Below are 10852 nucleotides of genomic sequence, written 5' to 3'. Positions count from 1 at the left end.
GGGTTCCAGAAGCTTGCTAGTGGGTCTGGAGGCCTTATAAGGGCACAAGAAAGTTCTAGAAGCACTAGTAAAACGACTGAGGCACACACCCGATGACCGCACACTAACGTGCCGCAACACAGCGGTCGGGAACCACTGCATTATGGGATGGAGCCCCACCTCCAACGAGACAACCCCCGCTGTCGCCGCCGGGACTCCGCAGACGCCGCCGTCCTGCAGCGTGGACGAGTCGTACAAGTACGTGTTCTTGCCCGTGTGCTACTCGCTGACCTTTGTGTTCAGCCTGGCGCTCAATTCGGTGGTGCTGCTGCGCTCATGCCGCGGCCGGCGGCGGGCGGCCCGGAACGCGTCCGTCATCTACATGGTCAACCTGGCCGCCACGGACCTCATGTACGGCCTCTCGCTGCCCTTCCTGGTGGCCAGCTACGTGCTCAGAGACCGCTGGATGTTCGGGGACTTCATGTGCCGACTGGTCCGCTTCCTCTTCTACTTCAACATCTACGCGTCCATCTTCTTCCTCACGTGCATCTCCCTGCACAGGTCAGCTCCCTCTTGATACTATTAATATGTTATTACTATGTTGTTACATCTTTTTTCCCCTTTACCTGGATCTGCCAGCAAAGGTCAGCACCCTCCTTTTACTATGACTATTAGTGGGTTATTACTATGTTATTACAACGTTTCGTATAATAGTAGTAGTAATTTGCCGAGGGCACGCTTTAAATATGCAGTTGTTCATTGTACTATGTTGTTCCTATATTTATTACAACTGATGAGGAATTAAGGTTGATTTGGTTAACTGATGATTGTGGTGCATGTTCCCCACCATTACTGTGTTATTACTATGTTATTACATAAAATACGGAACTGCAATTGCTTCACTGCGGACTTGTGTGTGGTGTTCAGGTACGTGGGCATCTGCCACCCGCTGAAGAGCATGACGCTGGAGAGCAAGCGTGCGGTTAAGGTGGTGTGTATGCTGGTGTGGCTGCTGGTCTTCGCCCTCACATGCCCCATCTTCAGGTTCGCCAAGACAGGCGTGGTGCAGCGAGGAGGCAAGAGAAGCGACGATGCGGGTGGGGCCGGGGCCGGGGCCAGTGTGGGCGGCAGCGGCTACGTCAACTGCTGGGACGACGCCACGGACGAGGAGTTGGATGACTACGTCCCGTACGGCCTGGCACTGCACCTGCTGGGGTTCTTCGTGCCGTTCGTCATTATCGCCTGGTGCTACTCGCAGGTGGTGCGTATACGTGGTTTGTACTAGTAATATTTTTTACAGCTACTAGTTCCACTTTTGGCCAACTAATGTGAAAATATATCCAACTAGTAAACTACTGTACTGCACTAGAAACACCACTAGGCCCAACCAATAGACGTGTCATGCACTAGTAGTCCCCTGGACCTTATTGGTAGCACTAAAATCCACACAAGCAGTTTTCCCTCATTGGTAACTACTGGTATGTTAAGGTTGGTCTGAAATGTCATACATTAGTAAAAAATATATACAGGCATTCTACTAGTGCAATTAATTGCCTTACTAGAGAGGACAAAGTGCATACTAGTGCATGGATGGATGGATCGTAATAGTCCTCTTTCCCAAGGTGCGCACCATCTTCCGGACGCTGCGCTCGCCTCTGGCCTGCGAGGATGTCGTCGCAGACCGCAAGCGAACCTCGCTGTCCATCTCGGGCTCTCAGTACTCTCGCTACGTGCGGCGTCGGCGCAAGTCCATCCGAACCATCGTGACTATCACGCTGCTCTTCGCGCTCTGCTTCCTGCCCTTTCATGTGACGCGCACGCTCTTCCTGCTCTTGCGCCGCGGGCGCTCGGCCGGCTGCGGCGCCGTCAGGACCGTGTCCGTGTGCTACAAGGTGACGCGGCCGCTGGCGTCATGCAACGCTTGGCTCAACGCGCTTCTCTATTTCCTCACGGGGGACGAGGGCGGCGCCCCCTGTTGCCGACGCCCGCGCGGCGCCGCCAGAAGAGACGTCCGCGGGGACGCCCTCCAGTGGCCGCTCGGGATCCTGAAGCGGCGCGGCGCCGGCAAGGAAGGTGCGGCGCAGGGCGCTCGCCCAGATGCCCTGTTTCCACTGGTCGATTTGTGAGAGGACGACTGCAACGTGATATCACTTCCTGTGCCTTTTATACACTCCGGCCACCCCAAAAACAAACGCATTTTTTTGTAATGTGTTTTTAATAAGGAAAAATAGCACTATAATATTGCACTTTATATAAACATGTATGCATTATAACACTGTCACATTGATGCTATTTGTTAGCATGTCTATGGAGTTTCACATCGTGTGTTGGCATTAAGCTAGTAGACTATTAGGCAAAGTTATGTGTTTGCAATCTACCATGCCGATGTCTGGTATTGGTACTCAGACATCTCTTGTGTTTAATAAAGACAAATAGCACTGCATTGTGTACAAACATAATAAAACATCATTCAAGTTAATATAAAGGAATAAATGTGTAATTACTACCTTGGGACAAGCCGAAAGTCACAACAACAACAAGGTGCTGATGACTGAGTCAATGTGGCGTCACGTCGGTGAACTTGCAGTGTCCAGCACCTGCCACTGGGTGTCGCTAAGCAACCGGTAGTTGTGCTTGCGGTAGTTGTCCGGGTGAAGCCGCCGCTGCCGCCACACCTCCTCGTACAGGCTGCGCACCACCGGAGGCGGCGGCGAGAAGCCGGCGTCGTTAGCCAGCGTGGCGAGGTACTCCCACTGGTCCGCGCCCAACACCAGTAGGTGGTGCCGGGCCACGCCGCCGTCCGCCCTCTGCTGCAGTCCATGCCGCGCTTCCGCCGCCATCTGAGCTCGGGAGGGCAGCGACACTGAGCCGGACAGCACGGCCAGGGCGAACTGGACCTAAGACCGAGAGCCAATACACACGACTGTTACAATCAACTATTACATACATAATAGACACAACTGTTACACTTGACTATGACACACGACTATTACGTACGACCACCGCACATGACTATTGCTCATGAACTTGATATTCAACTACTCCACACAACTATTACTATTCCAACTCTGGCCCCGCCCCCTGCTCACCTGGCAATGGAAGTTAGGGAAGGGGCAGATGAGCTTGCAGAGTCCGACGAAGAATAGTGAGGGGAAGGTGGGCAGCATCATGAAGCGGTACAACGGCGCCACCAACTGGTCGTCGATCTCCATGCCCAGCTGAGCGCTGTCCAGGAAAGGAAAGCTGAACTTGTACCCCGTGCAGAACAGCATCACGTCGGCACTGTGCACCGAGCCGTCCTGGAACGCCACACGCAGTGTTTTAGGAAACTCTCACTCATTTCCTTCTCCCGAATCACTATAGAGGCGATTTTTATATAGTGGACCTCGACTGGCGCTGCATTCGGAATCATTCATCATTCCCTTCTCCTTATGTAACATGGGTTCATGATTGTGTACGTGCTAGATGCATGGCGTTGATGCTTAATGATCCTCAAGTGGCTGTACAAATATGTGCTGTGAAACTTTTTGCTCACCTGGAAGCGAATTCTGCCATCGTCCTCGACCGCCGCGGGCGGACTCGACTGGCGGATCTCAGGCGGAAGACAGGTGCTCAAAGGACGACCGCGGTGACTCAGCGTCACCTGTAGAGGGAGACAAACGCCAACGAAGGTAGAAAAGGGTATCTCTGCTACAGTGGTAGCACTCCGTTCCGGGGCCCCCAAAAAGAATCTTCCAAAGCTAAGGAGTCCGTTTCTGTTAAGTTTTTACCTGGGCACCCACTTTGACCAACTCCAAGGAGATGTCTATGCCGGATGCCTTGGCTCCCAGGACCACCACAGAGCGAGACGAGAAGGGTTCTGCGCTCCTGTATGCGTGACTGTGGAGAACCTGTCCTACAGGAAGCGAGTGAAGGAAGTATCCAACTTTAGGAAATTACATATTCCACCGATGACAATTACACAAAACAATCAAACACAACTATTACACAATGACTGTTACATACGACTAATAAACACGACTATCACATCTGACAATTTCACAAGCCTGTTACGCAATGACTATAACATACAACGATTACATACGTACATATATACACAACTATTACACGGTATTGCTCATGACTATTACGCACGACTTTTACGGCTGTTAGCAGTGTTGAAAGTTAGCAAATTACCTTTGAAGTTCTCGATGCCGGGTAACGTGGGGATGTTGGGCTCCGAGTAATGCCTGCGACACAAATGACCAGGTGGCGTCTCTTGTTAGCGTCTCATTAGCGTCTCTCGTCAACATCTCTCGTTAGCGTCTCATCTCACCCCGAACACACGAAGACCGCGTCAAAGGTGTCGGTGGTCCGGCATCCTGAGCCATCGCGTGCCGTCACCTCCCAGGTGGTTAGGGTCATCTCCTTGTCGCTGTCCGTTGTCACGACGACGGGTTTCACCTCCTCCACTGTGCTATGGAACTGACACCAAGGAGGCGTCCTCTACTCATTATCACGCAAAACACTTTCTTCAAAACACAAACACAAAGAGGACTAGACTGGAATCGAACTACCAGACAAAACTAGATCTAGGAACCAGTAGCAAAACCAGATCTAGTACCATAACAAGACCACAACCAGATCAAGAGCCAGGATTTATAACCTTGACTAGAACAGAACAAATATCAGTTCTACGACCAAAAGCAAATCAAGATTGTGAACTAAAACCAGAAAGAGAACAGTACCAGAGCTAAAACCATAACTACAGTTAAAACTACAACAGAACCAGATCTACAGATAGATTAAAAACTAGAAGAGGATCGAGACCCGGAACTACATCTAGACACAAAACTAGAAGAAAACAATCACCTTTAGTACCAGAACTACAGCCTTAACTAGTACAGAAGTAGAACCGGATCCAGACCAGAAAAAGATCTAATATACGACTATAACGAGGAACAGGTCTATAAACAGCACTAGGACAGTATCAGATCTAAAACCATAACTACAGCTAGAGCTAGAACAGCGCCAGATCTAGAATCTGAAATAGAAGCAAAACTAGGTTTAGTAGCAGTTCCAAAACCAGATCTAGGACAAGAACTAGAAGCCGAACTAGGACTAGAGGTCGATCTAAGACCAGCAGCAGATATATTGTAGACCAGAAATAGAACCAACTGCAGATATCAAAACATAGATAGAACCAGTACCAGCTCTAGAACCATAAACAGACTTAACCAGATCTAGAACCACAATCTGCTCAAGAACCACCACTACAGCCTTAGCTAGAGCAGGAATAGAACCAGATCTAGACCAGAAAATGATTTAGAATCAGTACTGCAACAACACCAGAGCTAATATCAGAACTTGAAGCAGAATTAAATCTTGGACCAGAAGTGGAACCAGACCTAGATCTAGACTTTAACAATCATCAACAGTCTTGAGTCTCGTCTGTGCTGCCGGTGGGTGAGCTCACACTGATGTGGGGGAAGATGTTGTAGTGGCGACAGTAGTCCTCCAGGTAGCGCTGCACTTCCTGGTGCGTCAGGAAGCTGCTGAGCTCCTGATCGAAGGGGAAGTCCGGGAACATCATCACCTCTTTGGGGAGGTTGGTCCTGTGTCCCGGAGTACAGGATTGCACGTGTCATGGGATCAATGCTAACATTGAAAATCCTCACCCTCTCATCCTATTCTTACATTTTTCAAGGTCCCAAGCAATCTTTCGGGTTTGCAAGATAAGTTGGGTGGGAAAGGCCCAGGATGCCGTTTTTCAAGCTATTCTAGTCGGTCTTTTACGGCTGGCAGATGAGATGGACAGATTTCTCATTAATATTCAAGATGTAAATTTAGCTTTGCGTTGATTGGATTGCTGTTTTTAACCTTCATTTGAACCGCGGCAGTAGCACATTCACCAAACGTGTATTCGCTTCTCCGACCAACACCTGTGAACGAGTCGTACTTACCGCATACGCCGATTTCATCGCTTACGCTTCTCCACAAACCGTCATTGTTTGAAAACGTTGTGAGTGACACAGCGTATCCTCGACGCCGATTGGCTGTCAATTTGAGTTGAGTGGGCATGTACTCGAATATTAATTGGTGAGTCTACATCGCAACGTCGCCGATTTGAAGTCCACCTGTTTTGCAAGCGGTTTGGTTTTCAAAGGCTATTGCATATAATCTAGAAACTGCAGAGATGTCAAACTTGAACCAAGTCACAGACTCTTTTTGACCTATGATATGCATGAACCAGAACCACATTTAGACCGGGAAAGGTCTAAAATCAACAACTAAAAATAGGTCTAGAACCAGAACTAGTACAGTATCCGATCGAAAACCATAACTACAGCTAGAACTGTAACAGCACCAGATCTAGAATCTGAACGAGAACCAGAGCTAGATCTAGTACCCGAACCAGATCTACACCCAGATCTGGGAGAAGAAGCCGATCCAGTTATAACAACCTTGGTTCTCACCTGAGGTTCTTGTACATGCTGCATCGCACATCTGGTCCTACCCGCTCCTGGTAGCACCAAGTTCCACCCACATCGGCGGCCAGCTCGAAGACGACCGGCGGTGCGAACCGGTCCGGTCTGGACAGCACGTGTCGGGCCGCGCACAGACCCGCTGCCCCCGCGCCAATCACCGCCACCCGCAGCAATGCCGTCGCCATGGCAACCACGACAGGTGAGCCTGAAATCGTTCAACGACATCAAATGATTGACGGTAAAACATAGGGCCTCAAGAGGAAATGAGACCAACAGAAACTGTACATGAAAAATCTTTTTCCTTAACTGGAATAATAATAATAATAAAAACGAGTTTTTTTTGTTGTTGTTTTTTGTTCTTTTTAAGGATAACGAACTGAAACTGCATTATCTGCTCGCATTACCAAAAGTAACAAAAACTAAGCATTAAAAAAGAATAAATCAACTTTTGCAAAATTAAGTCAATTTGATAAACATTTCAAAATGAAAATAAAAACAAAAACTAATGGAAAAATCCCAAAGTGTTCAAACCTTGGGCAAAAGTTTGGTCAAATTGAATGTAAACTGTCAGAAGCCAAGTAAGCACCGCTTTAGGGCCCCGCGACCACTAGGGGGCCCCGAAGAGACTTTTCACATTTGTATCTACGCTTCTTCAACGTTGTGCACATCCAACCAAGTCTGCTCTTGTAGGCGGCCTATCGGAATCTGCTACTTTTTGCCATTAAAAACATGTCAAGCTGACAAAATAATCATGTACACAAAACAGTCACATAATTTTAGAGTAGCTGTATAATATCGAATGATCAATAATCGCATTGGCACCAGGTTCCAAAATCAAAATTCTACTTCGGTCCCACTGAAGATAACAATTCAATAAATATTACTTTTTAAATCGCTGAGGAGTTACGTCACGTACCGGTGTCCTGCCGCAGCAAAAGCGAGTGAAAACGCCAATGTTGTTGTTTATTTTTCCATCTTCTTGACTCAATACGTTTGCGACTTTTAACCAGGAAGACAAGTTTCGGGAAAATAACCGTAATTTCCGGCCGTGTTACTTCAAAATAAAACTACGGTTTTATATACTTTTATTTTGACAGGTCAACAACGTAGCGTCGAAACGAGCATCAAAATGAGCACAAAAATAGTTTCATGAATAAACTGGTATTCTAATATTATTATCAGAAGCTACGTCTGGTTAGTGTTAGCTAAACTGTGCTACTGCTGCAGCTCTACTTACCTTATTGCTGCATCAAAGTGGTTTCTTCCTTCTGGAACTTTGGCCAGCCACGCTGATGATGTCATTGGCAAAAATAAATATATACATTTCGGAGTGCTTATTATGGTAAAAATTCCTTTGGTCGTTTAACTTCACAGGTTGAGACCCAGCTACTGGGTACAAACAAAAGAACATTTTGCATAATGTTAATTTGCACCACAAGATAAAACTAAAAATGACATTTAGGTTGTATAAGACTTGACAACAATTTGGCACTTGAAAATTTTGATCTGACAAGGAAATTGACCAAGTTAAAAAGTTGCTGCTGTCCACTTATATTGAATCAGTTTTCCATATTCAAAAGAATTGAAATGCAATTAAAGAAATAAACTCCTTTTACAAATTGTTACTACTTTACATCCTGTAGCGTTCATGTGTTGGATGTGTCTTTAAGGGGCGTGGCCTATTGAGTGCCACCAGAAGCTGGAGTCTGGTTGGGCAGTTAAGTCTGCATGTGAGCAACTTGGCCGTGAGTTGTGGCTTACAGCAGCTGCTTACAGCTTGCAAGTTTTCTCATTTTGTATTTGTGTGCTTCTTGCCCGTGTGTTGGCATCACAGTACCTTAATTGCTTCCTTTTATTTCACTTCACCCCAAAATTCACATTTTGGCTTGCATCACAAAGCAAAAAAAATAAAAAGGAAAAAAATACAGCTTGCGACTAAAACACCTGAAGTTAACCACGGTACCTTATCTGCATTCTTTTAAGCAACCATTTTTGCCCTGCCATACAAATCAAGGAGGGGAATAAACTACTAATTTAAAAAAATGTACAAATCAGCAAAATAAATACCAATTTATTCTTTTTTTTTCCCAGCATTTTCAGACTTTTTATGGCAAAAACAATAAAACAGGCGTCGGTCACTTGGCGGCGGCGTTGGCGTGCGTCGGCGGCGCCTGCTGCTGCGGCGGCTGCTGCTCGGCGAGCGCCTGCTGCAGCCGCGTGCGCTTCCTCGAGTAGTGCTGCCAGTGCAGCAGCTGCTGCTCGTCGATGAACTTGGCGCACTGCGCGTTCACCAGCTCCTTGCGGAAGTGCTCGTACTGCAGCAGCTCCAGCATGTGCAGGCAGTGCGGGTACCTGAACGCACACGTGGGAGGAGGTCACTTATCCAACACTGACATTTTGCTCTTAATGTTAAGGCTATTTTCTCCCGTTGGTACACAAGTCTTATTTTTTAAGCGCCTGTCTCAACATCTGTTTTTTTTTTTTATTGCATCACTCATGGCTTTTGGACCTTCGAAATAAGGGACATATTCACAGTCGGTTAGCTCTGGTTAAGTATTAAAGCCTATTTACCTGCTCGGGGCTCGGCACGAGCGCGGACTTTGAACGACACGAACATGTTAGTTCATGTTTGACGAGCTGTCGGTGAGCTAAACTGGGAAGTTAGCGTTGCTTACCTGTTTGGGGGTTTTTATAGTGATGGCTGAAGTTAAGACGGTGTAGCTCTTCTGTCTTGCCTTGGAATTGCAAATCTTAGTTGTATCCTTTTTGCATTATCGTGTGGAAAATGCCCACAAGCTGACTTTGGTGCGGGCAGCGTGGGTTCAGTTCCCACTCAGTGACGGTGTGAATGTGAGTGCAAATGGTTGTCCATGTCTATATGTGCCCTGCGACTGACTGGCGACCAAGTCAGCTGGGATAGGCCCCGCGACCCAACCAGGATAAGCGATGGATGGATATGCTTCAATGCATTAGGCATAAGTGATGTCTATATATGTTTTACGGTAATACTCAACTATTATTCATAACTCCATTTACAACTGTGGCTAGAAAGCAACGCGCAGAGAATCAAAATTCAGTTGTAGTTGATAAATTGCCAACAGCCTCTCTCGTTTATTCTCGCCTGTTTCTTCTTCTTTGTGACCATCCGCTTCCTCGACAATTGCGCCATGTTTTTGTGGTCCAATAAAAATACATAAAGTACAGCATATCGTATGCGGAGCCTCAAAACCTTGTAAAGGGTGGCAGTTTTTTTCTGTTGCAATGCATCAGCTCAAATCGCTTCGTCTTGGTTTGCGTAAATGCGGCGTGAAAATAGATCGAAAGTCTCTTGTTGGAAATGGATAATCTAATCTCTACAAAAAATAATCTATCTAAATGACAAGGTGGGCGTCTTACTTGAGAAACTTTGCATAGTCAGGTTCCTTCCAGTACAACAAATATTTGAGGTAGTTGATGAAAGGTCTCTCCCTCAGAAAGCCCCTCTGAGCCAGGACTACACACACACACACACACACACACACACACACACACACACACACACACAATGCGTTGTCAGTTGTTGTGACGTGTTGTACAACATCATACAGGTGCACACTCACAATTGAGATAGTTCGGGTTGGCCAAACATTGGATGAACTCCAACTCTGACTGGAAGCGGTTCCTCGCCTGCTCCTCTGCGCGCGCGCGCACACACACACACACACACACACACACACACACACACACACACGCGCGCGCACGCACACACGCACGCACACGCGCACACACACACAAGTAAACAACTTGTCATGTCCTTCTGGATTGTTGGCTTCAAACTTTGGATCATGGATGAGAGCTTAATTGAGACTACACAAACAACACTTACTATTCAGGTGGTATAAAATATACCTTTCTACTTGACATCAATAACTAGCGCGTATTAGCGTGTTATATATTTTTTTGTATTTGGCGTGTAAACGTCCCGTCGGCTAGCTTTAGCTTGTTAGCACGACCGAAGCTCGGAGAAACATCAAACCTGACCAACCTGTTTCCATGACCGCCTCAAGTTGCGAAGCAAAGACAATAGAGTTGCTCATTTCGAGGGCAAATGTGTACCGAGGAAGCAAAAATGGAAAAAAGCGTCCGTTTGTTGCTTTGTGTTGTCGTTTAGCCGCAAGAAAACATGGACATGTTTGCCGGAAATGAACGGAAGGTACGTGCCTTTACCGACAGTGTACGTCACATTACGGCATCTGTTGTTTCTAAAGGTTACGCTAGATGGAGACATTTTACACTAAGAGTAGCTCATATGTTTTACGAAAATTCCATAATATGCACCTGTTTTATTTACTCCTTTTACTTTGTTTTCTTATTTTCTCCATACTATATTGAATATGACATTTTATTAATTATTGTGTTCATTATCA

General features: G+C 46.6%; 3 protein-coding genes across 5 annotated transcripts; 1 reads left to right on the top strand and 2 right to left on the bottom strand.

The window, feature by feature from the left end:
- The first annotated feature begins 131 nt into the window (after positions 1 to 131).
- Positions 132 to 2197, top strand: LOC133466755 (P2Y purinoceptor 3-like). 3 transcript variants are annotated; one of them, XM_061750737.1, is made up of 3 exons: positions 132 to 540; positions 1024 to 1253; positions 1602 to 2197. In XM_061750737.1, exons 1-3 carry the CDS (start codon positions 143 to 145, stop codon positions 2195 to 2197), a joined length of 1224 nt encoding a protein of 407 aa, XP_061606721.1. In that variant the 5' UTR covers positions 132 to 142. The 3 variants fall into 3 exon arrangements, with proteins under 3 accessions (XP_061606721.1, XP_061606719.1, XP_061606720.1); XM_061750735.1 differs by having other exon boundaries at positions 907 to 1253; XM_061750736.1 differs by having other exon boundaries at positions 907 to 1240; positions 1602 to 2195.
- A 46-nt stretch (positions 2198 to 2243) lies between these two features.
- Positions 2244 to 7508, bottom strand: LOC133466757 (uncharacterized). The gene is made up of 9 exons (XM_061750739.1): positions 7363 to 7508; positions 6435 to 6651; positions 5435 to 5573; positions 4295 to 4443; positions 4156 to 4208; positions 3750 to 3874; positions 3515 to 3622; positions 3069 to 3278; positions 2244 to 2876 (listed from the first exon to the last, which is right to left on the bottom strand). Exons 2-9 carry the CDS (start codon positions 6629 to 6631, stop codon positions 2547 to 2549), a joined length of 1311 nt encoding a protein of 436 aa, XP_061606723.1. The 5' UTR covers positions 6632 to 6651; positions 7363 to 7508; the 3' UTR covers positions 2244 to 2546.
- A 993-nt stretch (positions 7509 to 8501) lies between these two features.
- med31 (mediator complex subunit 31) lies at positions 8502 to 10656 on the bottom strand. Its single transcript, XM_061750748.1, has 4 exons — positions 10471 to 10656; positions 10046 to 10120; positions 9843 to 9939; positions 8502 to 8798 (listed from the first exon to the last, which is right to left on the bottom strand). Exons 1-4 carry the CDS (start codon positions 10520 to 10522, stop codon positions 8582 to 8584), a joined length of 441 nt encoding a protein of 146 aa, XP_061606732.1. The 5' UTR covers positions 10523 to 10656; the 3' UTR covers positions 8502 to 8581.
- Between the last annotated feature and the right edge of the window lie 196 nt (positions 10657 to 10852).

This window comes from Phyllopteryx taeniolatus, chromosome 17 (assembly GCF_024500385.1).
Source record: "Phyllopteryx taeniolatus isolate TA_2022b chromosome 17, UOR_Ptae_1.2, whole genome shotgun sequence".
Taxonomy (NCBI): Eukaryota; Metazoa; Chordata; class Actinopteri; order Syngnathiformes; family Syngnathidae; genus Phyllopteryx; species Phyllopteryx taeniolatus.
The sequence above is the reverse complement of the archived record's forward strand: the minus strand, read 5'-3'. Positions and strand labels throughout refer to the sequence as shown.